At 31.8% G+C, this 19,074-nt stretch overlaps 1 protein-coding gene across 1 annotated transcript in view; it reads left to right on the top strand.

Annotated features, from left to right (window-relative positions):
- The window catches only part of LOC107436488 (chondroitin sulfate proteoglycan 4), a 192,080-nt gene that overhangs the window by 159,044 nt on the left and 13,962 nt on the right, over positions 1 to 19,074 (top strand). Inside the window, exon 3 of the mRNA XM_021146516.3 lies at positions 18,498 to 18,900. Coding sequence (XP_021002175.2) covers positions 18,498 to 18,900 — 403 coding nt within the window. The remainder of the gene's footprint in view (positions 1 to 18,497; positions 18,901 to 19,074) is intronic.

Genomic DNA, 19,074 nt, shown 5'->3' with positions numbered 1-19,074 from the left:
TTAGTTTTGTTTTATCTTTCTGCTGTTGCGCACATTTATTATGAATAGTCTGATGTCAGGCTCTGCTTCACGCTCGCAAGAGCAATTGTTTAGAGAGATAGGAGTTAAAGAGCGACAGGATTTGTTGACGCAACTGTTGTTGTTCTTTTGCTTTTTGTCATGGGCGGGAAAATGTTCATTTTATTTTGAATTATGAAGAGTTGTTTACAAGGCGGTACTCAAGAAGGATGAGGCAAGAGAGAGAGAATTGTCCTGGTGGTTAATTGACAATCCAACTGTCTTTAACGACTCTATTTCTGTTTAAGAAATTTTTCTCTTGGTAGTAGCTGATCGCAATTATTAAGCAAGGCTTTTATTATATTTTTTTTAACTTTGTTACCTGAACTAAAACATAAGTCAAATAATCAAGTTTTTTTTTTCCTCTTAAGAAAACGCCAAACAGGAGAGCTGGTCGTTGAACACCGCTGGATTGTCTACTGAGATTGTCTACTGATTAATTTTCTACTGAGGACCCGACCAAAATTCCTTTTTAAAAAAAATCAGTGCTTATTAATAATTTTTTTTATATAAAAATAGCAAATAATTTATTTCTATCCATATAAAAACTACAGGGATAAAGGATATTCGAAAATTGTACGAAATATGAAAATAAAGCTTTTTGTGCTTTGTAGTGTTGCTACAACTCTCTTTCCTTCTTATGAGTATCAGGCAGTCTATTTCTGCACAAATTGCCTTACTGTTTGAGATAACCTCTCTGTGAATAAAATAAGCAGCTCTGTCCTGCCCCTCTTTTCATGTTTTCTCTCCTTACCCGAAAAATTGGCAGACCAAAACTGCTTATTTTATTCACAGAGAGGCTATTTCAAACAGTCAGACAGTTTGGGCAAAAATAGGCTGACTGATACTCATAAAAAGGAAAGAGAGTTACTAATATCAGGACGGCCGGGTCACTGTTATAGCAGAGACTTATATCAATCTTAACCATCAGCTAGTATTATTTAATCATGTTATTATTTTATGCGTATAGATAAAATGTAGATTGAATCTGACCACCGCCACCGAAATTCACCANTGAACTAAAACCTAGTCAAATAATCAAGTTTTTTTTTCCTCTTAAGAAAACGCCAAACAGGAGAGCTGGTCGTTGAACATCGCTGGATTGTCTACTGATTAATTTTCTACTGAGGACCCAACCAAAATTCCTTTTAAAAAAAAATTCAGTGCTTATTAACAAATTTTTTTTATAAAAATAGCAAATAATTTATTTATATCCATATAAAAACTACAGGGATAAAGGATATTCGAAAATTGTACGAAATATGAAAATAAGGCTTTTTGTGCTTTGTAGTGTTGCTACAACTCTCTTTCCTTTTTATGAGTGTCAGGCAGCCTATTTCTGCACAAACTGCCTGACTGTTTGAGATAGCCTCTCTGTGAATAAAATAAGCAGCTCTGTCCTGCCCCTCTTTTCAGGTTTTCTCTCCTTGCCCCAAAAATTGGCAGACCAAAACTGCTTATTTTATTCACAGAGAGGCTATCTCAAACAGTCAGACAGTTTGGACAGAAATAGGCTGATTGATACTCATAAAAGGGAAAGAGAGTTGTAGCAACACTACAGTTTTCAGGAAAGGGCCCGCGATAACTTTTTTCCTGGATACCGTAAAACCTTTGTTCAGCCTTTGTGGTTTGCATTTTTATTCTACTCTTTTTATCCTGCGATTTTTTTTTCTTTCCACAATTCGATTGCTTAATACGCTGCCTAAATACTACTAACAAATATTGTCACTTGGCCCTAAATCCACTGTTTTTCTATCAATTAATCTATGCTTGTTCTATCAATTAACTGCAATTATTTTTGTTTAAAAAAATGTTCAAAACGTGTTAGAAATGAAATCTACCGATTCAAGTGAGCATATTTATCTTAAATGTTAACTTCAAGAGAATTTAAACAGCAAATAATTATATTTGGAGTAAAGTACTACCTGACTAAAAAACATTAAATATACGAATTCTCTAAAATTCGATTTCTCAGGAAGTATTCAACCGATTTCGCTCAAATTTTGTATTTTGCCACGTAAAATTACATACTTTAAAATGATGCAAAAAATTATATACCTTACATTTTTCGACCATTATTAAATAAAATAATAAAAAATACTAAAAATGTATTGAAAGTTAGATTTTGCATGGGATTATCTTTGGATAAACGAATTTTATAGTTGTGTGCAAAAAGTTTTCATTTCACTTAAAAGTTTTTGCGATATGACTGAATACGCAAAAGTAAAATTAACATTAAGAGGTTCAAACTTTGGACAGCTCTCCTGACCAAACTATCGACACCATACTTCCCAGGTTGCGGCTACCCCCCATATTTTGGGAGTCAGAAATCCGAATCCGTCTAAAAAAATTAATGCTTGTTCAGAGAAAGTACGTTTTTGTGTCTGATTTCATAACTTAAAGTATCGTCTATATATGTTAATTAGCATATTTGAGATCAACCCCTCAAACCATTAAGATTGAGTCCCAGAACGTGAAGACCCCCGATCATTAGATCAAAAGTTTTTCAGGGTGGTCCGTTTTTTTTTTTCTTTGGAGCACTGTACATTTTTACTAATATGCTGTACGATTTCCGTGCGGAAAAAAAAATTAAAATTTCAAGAATTTTTTGCAAATTAAAAAAAAAAGAATGGAGAATGTCTTGGAAAATGGCAAAACACAAGTGAATATTCCTCTTTTTTTACATCATATTTGGTTTGCACATCATCTTCTGCAAGTCAAACTTACAATTAAAACTTCCTTTATTTCTTCATCTACTCGACATTTTTATACATATTCATTTCCCCTACTAGCTTAGCCATTTTTTTTCCATCCTATTCTTGATTCGTGTCCCAAAGTATTAAAATGGGCCATCTTTATTAACTTTAGTTTTATCTTTCTGTTATTGCACAGATTTATAGTGTGAAGTCAAACACCCCTTTATGATACTTCATGCAATGATGCTTTTGTCTAGAGATTCGATTTTAAACAGAATTATTGTTCCAACTGTTGTTTTTCTTTTGTTGTCGTTTGCTTTTGAGATAAGAGAGAAAAAAATATATATTTGAGTTAGACTTTTTATTTTTGAGTTAGAAGAGTAGTTTTTATTTTTCTCTTTTTATTCCGAGAACTTCCCCCCCCTCCCCATTATTCTATTGCTTAATGTACTGTTTAAATCCCACCAACAAATACTTGTTCTTGTAATTCACTCAAATGTTTTCTATCAAATAATTATAATAATTTTTAAGAAACAAATGTGTAAAACGTTTACGAGATAAAAGCCGTCAATTTATTTTAAATATTGACTACATATTATCTTCTAAATATTGACTATTTATCCAGCAAATAGTTAAGTTTTGAATTAAATTCTACCTGATTAAACATTTACTTAAAAATAAAGAATTTCTCAGAACCTTCAATTTAGGAGAACTTAACTATGTAAAATATTTTCCCATTAAATGTTGTTGACGTATGCCTGTTTAGGCAGAGGGGGTGCGATTGTTCTTGTTTTCCAGTGGCGCCATCTATGGCCAATAATTCGACTTCGCCACACCATACGTCATTCATTCATCCACAGATCGTAATTTTGACCTGAATCAGAGAACGATCGATCTCCAATCAGAGGTATTGATTTGTTATGGGAACATGGAGGACTTTTGCGACTCGACAGATTTAACGTGCTCCAGTCACTTTACTACACAGGGAGTCTTCGGCCGGTGGGGTTCAAACCCACGAACTCTCGGACATGGGCCCAGCACCCTACCGACCAGGCTGTCCCGGCCCTTCCCATTAAATGAATTTTTAATAATATTTTGAAGGTAACTCAAGAAAGAAAACTTAAACTTGAAGAAAACTCAAATTTTAAGAAGCTTTCGTAAATTTAAAAAAAAATTCATTGCCTTTGAGAAAGACAAAACAAAGGTGAATGTTTCCCATTTTTTTACATCATATAAATATACACATCATCTTCGGCGAACCAAATTTTAAATTAAAACTTGCTATGCTTCTCACTTTAACCGTTACCATTCTATTTTATCTTATCCATTTTCCCCATCCATTTCTTGATCCCTGTACCAGAGTATTAAAAAAAGTCCATCGTTATTTAGTTTCATCTTTCTGCTGTTGCGCGCGTTTATTATGAATAGTGTGCAGTAGCTTAGTGCCCCCCCCCCCCTTTACCAGGGCTCTCGAGAGCAATTGTGCTTTTGCTTTTGTCTAAGTGAGATTGAAGTTCAAGAGCGACAGATTTGTTGTCGCATCGGCTGCTGTTCTTTTGTTCTCGTTTGTTTTTGCGATGAGAAAAATGTTCTTTTTATTTGTGAGTATGAAAAGTAATTTTGCATTTTTGTTCTTCTCTATTTATGCTGCAGAAATATTTTTTTTGTTGCTACATTCTATTGTTTTTACGATGTCTAAATCTCACCAATAAATATTTACTCTTGTCATTAACGCAACTTTTTTTTTCTATCGATTAATTATTGTTATTTTTTTTTTAAAAAAATTGCAAAATGACAAAAAAAATCATCGATTCAAGTGAGCATATTTAGTTTAAATATTGACTTCTGAATGATTTTATCTGTAAATATAGGAAGAAAAAAGCTTTGCGCTGAGTTTCAAACATTTGTACATAGTTGTATTTAATATTATATCAGCCGAAATCTTCAATATCTTTTGATCATTTTATCATTTCGTCCTCTCGAACATAAGTGTTGTGAGCATTAGTTCCAATTAAAAATAAACAAATAAATAAAATAAAATAAAAGTTTGTGAAAACGAGTTAATTCCAAAACTTTATTCGAGATTTGATTACATTCCGAATTATGTTTTAATTTGAAGGTGAACTAGTAATTGATATCGACAGTAAAAATATATTAAATTATATTTTTTTCGTGCAGATCAGGTGGCCTGATGTGAGGCAGGTCAGGTGGTTCGAGCCAGGGCTAAAGAGAATAGAAGGGCTGGTTCACTCCTTTGAAGTAGCTCTCGCCGCGCCAATCCTCCGATTTTCTCTAGTGACGTGACTTTGGCGCAAAGCTCGCACTTTTACCTCAAGAACGGAACGTTCGGCCTTACTAGCTCTAACTAATATTGGAGCATTTCTTTTTGCGAGATATTCTAAGACATTTGTTATTTTCTATAAAGACTTTCCTCAGTTTTGCAGTGAATTTACAAGAACTTAAAACTATTATCGAAATGCCAGTTTGCGCGATTGCAACTTCAAAGAATTTTGATAGAAAAACAAAAGGAAAAAAATATAATTTTCCGCATGTTATATAAAGTAAATGAACAACTATGTAAAGAATGGATTCCGAAATGACACAGTTAATACAAAACAGCAGTACGTTTATCCTGCCGTTAAGAACTGTTATAAAAATTCATTATCTAAATAGTAACCGCCTCGTTACTTCAAAAAGAAAGACAGGTGAAAAAAAATTAAAAAATGGATAAAGTCAAAGAAAAATAAAATGTAAATAAAAAGTATAAATAAAATATATAGTATATGGTTGGAATTCTCCTAATTTCATAACATATTTTTTAATGTAGTTATTCTAAATATTTATGATTTTTTTTAAAAATTATATTCTCTTCAATTTAAATATCTATAAATTATATCATCGTAAATTTAAATGTCTATAAACAATTGTAAAATTTCTAATGTCATTATGAACCTAAATTATTATTTTGTTTCAGTAATTAGCGTTTAAGGTTGATGTTTCCTAATGATTAAGTATGAACAAATTGCTATTAACGACATATTTTAAAATCAGGGATTCTAAATTTAACTTAACTTATCTTTATAAAAGAATATGTAGATAAAAAAAGTGTCGATATATGCCTTCATTTTTCTTAATAGTTAAAGTTAAAACTGAACTTTTTAAAATAAAGTATTTATCGTGTCATTTTCACCAACTAGCAAAACATTTTTATAAGTTTAAAATGGTATTTTTTTAATATAATAACCAAGAAAGTTTTTTTTGAACTATGTTTATGAACGGAAATAATGTGTTAATTACGTAAAGTTTGAAGGCTAATAACCAGAAAAAGTATAACTTATTTTTACAAAGAGAAAGATGCAAAGTTATCATATCTTTGCTTGCGATCTCCGAGATCAGTGGACACAGTGACGTCATGAGGAGGGAAATCGTAGCTTCAGCTCTAAGAACGGAGTGAACTAGCCCTTCTATTTATTCTCTTTAGCCCTGGGTTCGAGCAGGTAAGCGTGCCTGACTGCGAAGCCAGTGGCTGCAGGTACGAATCCCGCTCTGGGCATGGATGTTTCTCTCTCTGTGTTGTCCTCTGTTGAAATGTGTTGACCTCTGTGTGAATGTGGCCCATTCTATCAGGGGTCTGTCCAGACATTTTGTGAAAGGTCCGTTTTTCGTGAAATTGTGAAAAAATTACTCACATTTTTTCAATCAGGGTCCGCTTTCATGAATTTGTGCAAATAGGGTCCGTTATTACAAAAAAAAAACTTTTTCAGGGAGTTTTTAAATTGTAAAGACATACATGATAATGCTCAACACTGTAAAATTATAATTAAAAAAATTAAATTTTAAAAAATAAACAACAATTGCTGCTTCTAAATTAGAGATGCAACATACAAATATTTGGTATTTAGCCTATACTGCTGAACGCAGAATATTCATTTCGGACGAACAATGGAAGAAGCATCTGACAAAGACAAAACTTAATTCGTTTACATCCATCTTTCTTGTTTTCTGCCTTGGGAAGGGTTTATTCGATTAACAAAATAATAATGAAGGTAAACAAATTTGTGAAGGGTCCGATAAAAAGAAAAAATCATTTTGTGAAGGGGTTGGGGTTTTTAAGTTAAAATATTTTGTGAAGGGTCTGTTTTTATGAAAAGATATTTTGTGAAGGGTCCGTTAACGGACCCAAATTTCTTCTAAACAGACCCCTGCCTATGAACGGGTATCTGTGGCAGTGTTTGACGTGGGTAATGTTGCTGGCCTCCGAGCAACATTAGTTTAAACAAATATTGTAACATGAACTTCTTATACTAAAAACCTATTTTATGTAGACATGAACTTCTGAATATCTCCTCATATTTAACCAAGCCAATTTTTTATTCAAAATTATTTTGAATATTAGTGAAAATTAAGTTCTCTAGTTAAGTTTGTCTTCTTAAAGTAGCGAAGTAGTGACTACATTTCGAAAGTAATTTGTAGTCGCTACATTAAAAGTAAAAGTAATTGTATATGTAGTTAACTTTCATTGTAATAAAGTAGTTGTAGTTAAGTACAAAGATAATGTAGTTTTTTCGACCACTGGACTTGGCCATCCAGTTCCTTAGGCCTAAATCTGATGGACAATATTTGAGATTACCTTGGAAAACTATATGCTTTTTTGAGTAAGTTGCTGAAACAGGGGTTACTCTATGCCTTAATCTTCGTTCCTCCTTCCAACATAAATGCATAGCTGTTAGAGGAACACATTCTTGATTGAAAGTCATTTTTTGTATTATTTCATTGAAAATTTTAAACATAAAACAGTCATCTACTGTTTTCTTTGTGAATAAACATTTCGGTCGAGGTTTTCTTTTAAGCTAGTTTCAATGTGGCAGTCAAGAAAGTATTGTTTAGTGCACATTTCCCCCGGATTTCTCGTTTCTACGGTCATACGTTTTCTAATTGGACTCTAAAAACCTGTTGTAACTTAACTTCAGGAGACTAGTGGTTTTAACTTCGAAATATAACAATTTTACACAAAAAGTAGTCCGGAAAGCAAGTTTGTTTCTTTGTCAATAGTTGTTTTTTAAGTGAATTCAAAATTAGTAAAAATAAAGAGGTGAATAGATTATGAGTAACAATAATATACAATTTATAAAATGGTATGAATTTTGTTTTCCGCTGAAATTACTGTTTCACAATGAAATAAAAATCGATTGCCAAGCAAGTCACCAAAATTAGGGAATGAATCGAAAACGAGACATACCCTTTGAGCATCATACAAAAAAACAACTTACTGTTCTAATTTTAATCTTTCGAAAACAAAATATTTAAAATCTAGCCTCAACAAGTCTGGAATGCAAGTTCTGCTGTGCAAAAGCTTTATGAAACTAAATGCTTCCGAAAGTATTAATTAAATTTAGTAGAATTAATCTAAATTAGTTCTAAATTAAGTAGATTTTATCATAAATAACTTAGTTAGCTCGGAACATCAATCGAATTAGACGCGAATTTTTACTCCAATCCATTATAAATATTTAAACCCTTTTAACTCTCACTCGATTTATTTAGCATTTAAATCAGAAATGTTTTAAAAGTCTGTCATTCAGTTAGACTTTCCTACTGAAACTTTGAAAACTCAAATAAATTTTCGTTTAGATTATTGTATTAAAAATTATTGCATTGTACTTAAGTTAAAATGTCTTTATTTGTAAAATTATTATTTTAATTCTTCCTCTGCTCGAATTTGATCACAAAAACTAGTTCGTTATTTCCCCTCAATTAAATTATTTACTTGCGATCCTTAATACTTTATATATATATATATATATATAATGGAGAACACTTCGAAACTTACACTTTTTTATCTTTCTCAAAATCATTTTAGAAATTTAGAGGAGTTTAGATGCAATTTGTCATACTTACCAATAATGTTTAAAGTTTTTAGAGGCGTGAGGGACAAACAATAAATTTCAAACAGAAAATAATGTTTTTGCACAATCTATGCCAAAATATTCACCAATAAATTTGTAACTTGTATCAGTTATTTTGGTTATTATATGCAATAATTACCCAAAAATTCATAAACCTAGCTTAAATATTTATGAAAATATGATCATTTTTATAAAAAAATTAATTTTTTTTTTTGTTGTGTGTGTGTGTTTTTTTTTGTTTTTTTTTGCTATAACTTTAAAAAATATTGCATAAAATTAAACGAAATTTTTGGAGTAATTTAAAATTAATTACAAAATTGCTGATTTAAAATTTGAGAAAAAATTGTTTGAAATTGTTTAAGAAATGAGTAATTAAATTAATTCCTTCATACTGCGCATGCGCAGAAAATTACTTTTTCTTAATTTTTTAGTGAATCGTATTTGGCAACAAATTAGAAAAGTTCGATTTAAATATCTCAAATTTTTCAAAAAATTAAAACAACTAGTGGGCTGCGCCCCCTGCTCGCTAACGCTCTCCAACCCCCAAAAATTGCTACGCAATCTTATATGGTTTGCTTCGCAAACCAAGATCGCTTCTCTCGCTACTAACTTAGGTACATTGCAAGTGCACGAAACTCTAAGAATTCACAACAATCATTCAAATCCATATAACAACTTTTTTTATTAAAAAAATTACATCTTTTTAGTTAATGCTAAGTCATTAAAATAAATTTGAATTCAAATAAATGACCTGTAATTCGTTAAACCTATTAGAAATTTGCTATGGTATAAAATCTTAAAGCGTAACAGCACGACTGAGACTCATTTTTCAATGAATAACTAATAACAATAATAAAACAAATAAATTCGTGATATAAATCAAAAATTGTCAAATAAATTCGTAATATATAAATTCGTGAAAAAAAGCGCTTTCGACAAAATACTAAAATAGAGATCTATCGACAAAGACTACTCACTTCTGCCTAGCTTAATAGTATGAGATTGCCGCAGCTGATAGGTTGAATTTCGGAAGAGATCACATTTGGTGAGAATGCTCTCTCTGGTTATTTCAGTTTCCGTTTTTAAAAGCGCTATATGCTGAGCCATCTCAGCTAGATTTGGCATGTGACATTTTTAGAGGCAATCATTGGTCGATTTTCTAGCTTTGCCATTCGGGGAGTTGTAATGAGGCTTTTTTTTGTCGCCGTGTAAAAGAAATATATATAAAGATTTTCTAAGTAGTTTTCGTGCTTTTTAAGTAGATCATCAAGAATTTCATTAATTGGAAAAGAGTAGTAGTATACGTAGGTTTTCGAAGTCGAAACAGCTTAGAGAATCCATTTTATTTATAGATTTTGAGGTTTATATAACTTCTATGTCTTAAATCTTACACTGTAGCTTGTTTAATTTAATGATAAAATGGTTCTAATGGACAACATATGGAATTCATGGGTTAGTGATTTTTCTCTCTCTGAAGTAATGTAAACAACTCGCCAAAGAAAGGACACCATTTGGTGATGCTCTGTTTTAGTTTAATGTATGACAAAAAAATAAATATGTACTAAAAACTTTGTTTTATTCTTTAATTTATCAGTATTGAATTATATTCTTTTAATAAACATGATGACATCCTTGAATTTTTCTTTAAACCTTTAAAAAGTGTTTTAATAAAAAGATTTCGTGCTAAATATTTTTCTTGAGATTAACAACACTAAGGTTAAAGGTATACATTCCATAAAAGTGTTCTAATTTAGAACATAAATAACATCAAATGTGTTATATTTGTAACCAATTCATATTTTTCTATAGTATATAGTGTTATTTGAAACCACGTAGTATTGCCGGCAATCTACGATGTCTCACAGAGAAAATTTGACCAATAATTCATTCCTGTTCTTTTGAGAAAATTCTTGTGTTATTGAAAAATATATAATAATTTTAAATTTTACATTAAGTGTTCCAACTTCAGGGCGATTAAGGGCCACTTTGTAAATGAATGAAGTGAAATTTGGGTACAACTTATTTTCCTGTTAGAGCTGGAACAGGATTAAAGGGCGAGAGAACAGCAAATTTTTTAACTTTGGAAAATAGCATATGGCTGCTGACAACCCTAATATATATAAACCAAAGAACCATTACATTATGACCACCCTGCGAATAACATGTAGGATCACCTTTAGCCCTCAAAACTGCTAGCACCTGCCGTGGCATTGATTCCACAAGGTGCTGATAGGTAGTCTGAGGTATCTAATACCAAGCGCTCACCAACTGGTCCTGCAATTCTCTCACATTGTGAGGGGGTAGCGTGGCAGCACGAATTTGGTTTTCGAAGTGGGACCACAAATGCTCTATTGGATTTAGGTCAGGTGAATTTGGGGGCCGAGACATGACTTGAAAGTCACTAGAATGTTCCATGACGATTCGACCCTTATGACATGGTGCATTATCCTGTTGGTAAACACCATCCCCCGCAGGAAAAACTGTTGCCATGAATGGGTGAACCTGGTCTGCAACTATGTTCAAGTAGCTTACAGACGTCAGGGATTGTTCTATGAGGATTATGGATCTTAATGTGCCCCATGAAAACATTGTTCCTAGACGAGAAACCATGAAAACCTGGGAGAGCCCATTGTTATAGATGGAGGGTGGTCATAATGTAATGGCTCTTCGGTGTATATATACTATACCTTCAAATTGATTAATTGCATCTTATCTGAAGCTCGTTATTTTAAAATCTATATGAAAAACGGAAGCTATTTATTTGATTTTGCGTTTTATCAATTAAAATAATTTTTAATTTTTTCCTTTCGTAAAATGATACCTTATAATTAAGCTATTTGTTTTGCCCACTTTTGAGAGTGATGTAACAAAATATTCAATATTGCCTTTTACATTTTGCAGAAAATTCAAAATAATTACAGCGTTAAACGCCAAATCGTGAAAATTTACTCTTTAACTACCATCTTCTCCTGGCGAAAAGACATTTATTCTTGATGCTCCATTTAATGCAAATCTGCGACTAATTAAAAAGGCGGAGCAACAAAATGCAGCCAAAAGAAAAGATGACAAAGCGACCACCATTTTCCTTAATGGTCAAATAGGGTGGAGACAGTGCTTTTATTTTAAATAACTTTTCACTTTCCTGTCAACAAGTTAATGTGAACATTTTTTTCTGAAATAGCACTCACCGAGAATTTAATGCCAAGATAGAAGCCAAGTGTCATAGCCAAGTGTGAATGAAATTAATAAGCTTTTGAAACATGGCGACTTCTCGGTTTAAACGCCAACGAATAATTTTCACGTATTTAATTACACGCTTTGGTTTTCCTTAGGGATGTGGAATGCCATTAATTTAAAATTTTACTTGTAATGTCTTTTCTCCAGTAGCTTAATTACATGCATATCTAATGTTGAATTGAAGTTGTTTTGTTTTTGTTTTGGTTAACCATTATGGAAGTATTTTCTGTTACACTTTATGGGTGTTAAGGTACCTAACCTTGATCGTGGAACATAGAAAAATAAATGAAATTATTCCCGTTTTCTCACTAGGAGGATGAATTTAGCGAAGGAATGCTTTTCTTTATTTGTTTTGGAGTAAAGAATATGTGCTTTTAAAGATCATCTTTTATATTGAGGGTAATTTATTTAAATGATACATTTGCAAATCCTCGAGAAATCATTTTAATTATGGATGCTTGTCATCAAGTTTGAAATGTGATAATTATGAGTTATGCTCTTGTTTTGACCTCTTAGTTTAAATGGAACTATCACGTTTAAGGTTTATTCAAAATTAAATTTTAAATATAAAAAAATAAAGCAATTAGATGCAAATGCTGTTACAAAAAACATTCAAATCCATGAGAAATGCCTTAGGAAGCTGCTTAGCTCCTTGAGCTGGGTTTATGCTTTAGCAGAGCGGACAGTAATCAGAAAAACTACATCTTTGTAGTTAACTAAAACTACTTTATTACAATTGTAGTTAACTACAATTATGTTTTTAATGCAACGACTACGAACTACTTTCGAAATATAGTCACTACTTTGCTACTTTTAGAAGACTAACTTAACAGGGGGACTTAATTTTCACCAATATTCAAAATGATTTTGAATTAAAAATTGGCTTGGTTAAATATGAGGAGATATTAAGAAGTCTTAATTCATTTTTACATGAAATAGATTTTAGTCTAAAGCACTTTTTACGAATTTATTCTCTTAATTTTCAAACTCTAAGCTTTCCTCGACAGTGATTTAAGAATTGCTAGGAAATTTTCAAATAGTTGTGATTTAAGTGACGAATGCTTTTTTATATCCTCCAAGAAATAAATTACAGTGCGAAAAACAAAAAACGGACTAAACTGAATGACTTTTGATCTAATGATCGGATCCTTACGTTCTAGATCTTAATGTTTTGAGGGGATGACCGTAAATATGCTAATTGATTAATGCAGACAATATTTTAAGTTACGAAATCAGACACAAAAATGTACTTTATAGTTCCTGTGAAATCGAAAGAAAAAAAGTAATTTTTTCAAAAATTTTATTTCTCAGGAACAACTCGACCGATTTCGCACAGATTTGTCTAAGCATCAGACGTAGATCTTATTAGTGCTCGGCCACAGAGGCATTCTCATTTTTTTTCGTTGACGCTCCCACCAAGGATTTGCACCAATCAGATTCGAAAAGTTTTTTTTTATTTTTGAACTTTGTTTTATTATTTAGCTAACATTAAAAGTAGTTGCCAGCAATCGTTACAAACTACTGTTTTTCTTTGTATCGCACTACTCACTACGCTACTTCTTTTAAAAAGTAGTGCACTACACTACGAACTACGGAAAAAAGTAGCGACTACGGTAGTTTCACTACTTGTAGCGCTCTACTTCAGGCTGTTGCTCATGACCGTCTGAACAGGGATTCAACTTTCAGCGTAGGCAGGTTCGCATTTATTCTCTTACTTTCTCTCTCCTGTTCTCCGCCACTGGTGATCCACTCCATCGTGATAATACGTCTTAGTAATATTGAGACTTCAAAATTTCATACTTTTTCAAATAAACGACTCATTCCATTTAACCGTAACGTGTTGTGGGTGAAAAGGACAGCTCCTTTTAACTTCCCTTTCCTTAAACATGTTTTCAGGAAACATATCATAGAAATAATACTAAAACTAGATAACTCAATATTTTTTTTATTTATATTATGATTTTTATGATTGAACTATTAAAGTTTTGAAATGCTTTAACTAGATAACTCTAGAACTAACCATATGTGTTTCCTAACGGTAGATGTTAGAACTTGATAACTGTTAAGAAAGGACAGCGCCTTAATTTTGTCGTATTTTATAAACATACTTTTTTTAAAAAATGTTTATAAAACCAAGTAATATAAAAGCATGGTTTTGATACTATATCTAACACAAAACTTTTCACCTCTCAGTGCATAATATTAAAACCGCGCTGGAGCTTTAAAAAGTTGCAAAACTTTTAACTTACAACCATTTTCTTAATTAGGGTCAGTGGGGATAATTACGACCACTTTTAATTTTTTTTTAATTCGAAGTATAATTTGTCTAGTATAAGTTCATATTTTAATGATACAGGGTGACTTTTTTTGATTCTTTAAGAATGCGGGAAAAGATTATCAGCCATTCTAAGTAACATATGTATTTAAGCTCTTAAAGGGATGGTCATAATAAACCCACTAAATTTCTCAAAAAGCAATTGGGTAGTTATGATTTCATGGGGGGGGGAATCTGGCCAATCAGCTGATACATATTCTAGAACTGTTGCTGACTCACGGTCAGTCCATACAAATACTCTAATCATTACTTTCCCCTTTTCACCTATTCCATGCACATAAGAGGAGCTTTTATTTGACCATGTCTGTTTTTTTCTATCTTTTTAACTGATTTTAAATTTTCGTAAAAACCCTAATAAAATTTTTAAATTTTGTTAGATAGGCGCAATAACCGACTGTGGGGGCTTTCTTCAAAGATAACAAAGGTGTCTTTTTTATAAAACCCATAAACCAGTCTTTCTTTGATGGTTTGCCATCCTTAAAAATATCAAAAACAGAGTTTTCTTTAACGTAAATTACAACAAGAGGCAAAAGTTCTTGCCATTCACAAGAATAAACAAATTAAATAAAAATTCTGCAAGTTTGCATTCTTCTTTCAAGTTCCTGTTAAAGGTGGTCATCTTTGTATTTTTTCTGAAATAACTTTTCTTCTAATTTGCTGCGGACTCAGTTTTTAGCTGATTCAGTTTCCTTTCTTTTACTATCGTAACAGAGTAACATCGTTCTTTAGAAAATAAGAAGGATGATGCTTCTTTTTTGTGTACATTCTTGGCATTTTAACACAAACGAAGACAAAATCTCAGCAATTTTGAATTTACATGTAAAATAGAGTAATTATGATCGTATACTTCCAGGTAATGAACTTTAATCCGAACATAAAATAATAATCGAATGTGGAAGAAGGCATAATTGGGTTAACTTATCGATTTACACTTACCAAAAAATATTCTTCGATGGCACAATTTACTTTGAATCAACATGTGCCGGAATTTTTTTTCACAGAATAAGATAGTGTTTTAGAATCAGTTGAATATTGACCCAAAATTTTTATCTAACAACTATTTAAAGGTTCCTAAAACAAAATATACACTTAAAACTAGATATTTTTCGAAATTCTTATACTGGTTGAGTTTTTAAAAAATTCCGCTGGTCACAACTATCCTGATGTCATTATTACCCCCACTTAACCCTTTATCATTTCATATTTCTGTCCATTTGCCAGAAATCAAACTAATATTATTCTTACCTAAGAATAACTAAGGTTTTTCAAGTGTTACACTTTTCAAATGCTTTATACCACGCCTTTGGGACTCCCTAACATGTGATGGTAACGAAATGGTTTTAAGGCTACAATGTTTGATCACACCTGGACACTTCATAGCTGGAAACCTGCCGAAAATATATTTTAAAAAACGATTCTGATGAGTGAAGAGGACAGCACTTTTTAATTTTCTGATCTTTAAACATTTTTTTCAGAAAACGTATGATAGGTAAAGTGTTATAACTTGATAATTTAATACTTTTAGATTGCGAGTCATGCATACACTTAAAAAAAAAGAAGAAAAAAAAGAGTTATATTGTTAAAATTCTGGTATGCTATTAAAATTCAGGTATGGTGAAATTCTGAAACTAACCAGATGTGACGCCAACGGAAAATGTTAGAACTAATCAACTCTTAAAATAAAACAAATATTAATTTTAAGAAAAAAAATTTTCTTTCAAAAAACATTTTTTAAAGTTTTCTAGTTTTGATAATGTTTCACCTTTCTGTGAGTAATATTAAGATTACGCAAAGAATCTGAAAGTTGCCAGAGATCTAAGCAATATTAGAAAAAATAAAATGAAAAATAGCAATATTTACAAACTGTCAACTGTGGTTTTTATTGCACATCTCTGATGTCCATTCACCAGCAACCTGACTTGCACTGATGTTACTTTGTACTTCGGTAACTTTGTAATCTCGTGACTTCAAATTTAACTCCTAGTGAACGAATTTAAATTTCCAGTATCTATGCGTATGTTTCAGATATACGTATTGCTAGTAAAGCTATAAACTAATTGTACTTTCTAATGGTGTTCTACGAAAAAAAATAACGAGACAACATTAAATATCAAAATACGCTTCATAGACGACTTTGTCGAATTAATTTATTAATCATCAACACATACATCTCTCTTATTATTTTACAATGCTACAAAAATTAGATTTTAAACTCAAAATTCAACAAAAAATAAATAAGTTGTAGCATCATTTTAAATTTATATCCATAGAAAATATGCGAACTCTTGTGTTTTCTTTAATAAACTGCAGTTTCAACATTGTGGCAAGCAACACATCTAAAACATTTAGAATGTAATTTTGATATGCAAATGACCTTAACGAAAAGGAAAATACACGCCTAGGATCATTTACCTAATGATCTTCTTAGATTCCGGTTTCCGCTGTAGAAAATTTAATTTAAACTTAGCTGCCTACTAGAGGTTTGGATATGCAGCTCAGCTGTAGTTGATTTAAACTTGAAATGCTTTACATTTTTCAACCGTCAGCCTTCTAGATTTTAATATATTTAAGCATGAGTAATTTTTAAGGAAATGTTCCGATTTTTTTGGTGGAAGTTTTTTTTTAACCCTAATCTTCCTGTCAGCTGCTGAAAATGGCCAATGAAATGGAACTCCAATTTTCGCTTCATTTGTCCCAAGGCGTTAAGATACATACGTTTAATTTTTAAAAAATATTAAATAATTGCTCTAAAAATACTTTCCTCAATTGTTTTAGCAGTTTTGCTTTACGATCTGAGAGAAATTCATCGGTTTTAATTGGATAGCTTTTTAAATTAATTTGGCGCAGAAAAGAAAATATCTGAATAAATTAATGACTTATATTGCTCTAATTATTAAAATATTTAGTTTTCCGTTGTAAATTGCGTTTAGATTTGATTTTAAATAGATTCGAAAAGTTTTATTCCCATGACTCTTAAAAGGATACAATATTTTTTTTAACATGCTTATCAATTTAGATGTTAGAAATCAATATTTAAACATTTAATCGTTCTGTAAGTATTTCTGCAGTTCTATTTTAGTAACTCTTAAAATTACTTCACAATTAAATATAAAATGTACATTTAAAACAAATTAATGAAGTCAAAATATATTTTAAGTACAAGATGGAGAAAAAAAAACTGAAAGATTGAAAAGTGCATCATTATGATGACATTTTACATATTAACATAATGTAAACGATCATTAGATTACTCTATACGGTTCTTATAACTGAAATCGATTTATCAGATGGAAAACAAGTTTCTGGTTATTTCAAGAAAATTGTCCATAATTTTGGGGATTTAAACTAAAAATAGGTTTATGTATGCACACATAACTAAAAAATTATGCTTATTAATATGGAAGTATGGCATGATTATAATTATTCTACTGCAGAGGTTGCTGCCACTCTATACTTAATTTCATTCATCGGATCCATATTACTGGAACCTTTCTCTTCATAATAAAAACTATTCATTTCAATTATTTGTGGGGGTGGAGTTATCGATAATGTCAAACTTCATCTATGAAAAGGTACCCCAACATAGAATCGAGTTAGCATGTCTTATATACTAGTGAATTGGAGTTGTATTTTTGTAGTGGTAGCCACACTACAGTACTCCCCCACCAGAATTATAGCTGTGATAGAATTCGATGAACAGATACCACTAGTTGAGTCATTGTTGTTTTGTGAGAAACCGGGAGAGCTGTATTAAGATCACCGTACTTTTTGAGTGTTGATCGTGAGAGCTGTATTAAGTTCACGGTTGCTCCTGTGTTGCCATTAGTAGTCGAGTGAATACGTTTTACGTTATGTGTGATCGAAACTGAGTAGCAACAGCACGAGGAGGTGGATAATTTCACAGTCACAAGTAGCAAGTCAACCGTTCAATGTGGATCATCCATCGAAGTAGGCGTGTTCAAATCGTAGTGGGCGTTTCTACTAAGGTAGGCGTGAAGGTAGGTAAGGTCCGAAGGTCACCAATGTGAGGGTGGAGTTATCGACAATGTCAACCTTCATCTATGAAAAGGTACCCCAACATAGAATCGAGTTAACATGTCTTATATACTAGTGAATTGGAATTGTATTTTTATAGTGGTAGACACACTACAATTTCTTTAGGTTATATTTTAGAATTTTTTTTTACAAAAAGTTTTCTGACAATCTCATTTTTTAATTTTTTATTTCCTTTTATAAAAATTATTTATGTTTATTTTTCTTTGCAAGGTGCGGATCAATCTCGGAGCTGGAGAAGCTGTTCTTACTTCCAAATCTGGTCTTATCTTGAACGATCTAGTTTGGCACGAGTTGGAGTTGCACCGCAAGGATGCGGAACTCATCCTTGTCATCGACGGACTCCACAATACTGACCTTGACATCCCAGGACGCTTTTTCGAGTTGAATGTCAAGTACGGAGTTTTTGTTGGTGGGGTTGGCGGCTTCAACGAACTGTTTCTCGGCAACATCCCCAATTTCCGAGGCTGCGTTGACGATGTCATATTCAACAGCCACGATATACTAAAGATTGCAGCAGCCATGTCCGATGAACACAATGTCTTTGCCGTTACCTGGAACTGCAGTGATGAGTTTGATGCTCTCTCCAACCAGCCTATCAGTTTTTTAGAAAAAGGTAATTGCATTACAATGACTGATGCAGAAAAGTTACAAAAATGCATTGAATCACAAAATACATACTTATGTCGTTGTTACGAACGATTCGTTTGTATCAAATGATTCTGTTTAAAATCTGAATGTCATGATTTAAAAAAAAAAAAAACTTCAAATTTTAATGAAATTATACTTA

The sequence above is a fragment of the Parasteatoda tepidariorum genome, chromosome 7 (assembly GCF_043381705.1).
Source record: "Parasteatoda tepidariorum isolate YZ-2023 chromosome 7, CAS_Ptep_4.0, whole genome shotgun sequence".
Lineage (NCBI taxonomy): Eukaryota > Metazoa > Arthropoda > Arachnida > Araneae > Theridiidae > Parasteatoda > Parasteatoda tepidariorum.
The sequence above is the reverse complement of the archived record's forward strand: the minus strand, read 5'-3'. Positions and strand labels throughout refer to the sequence as shown.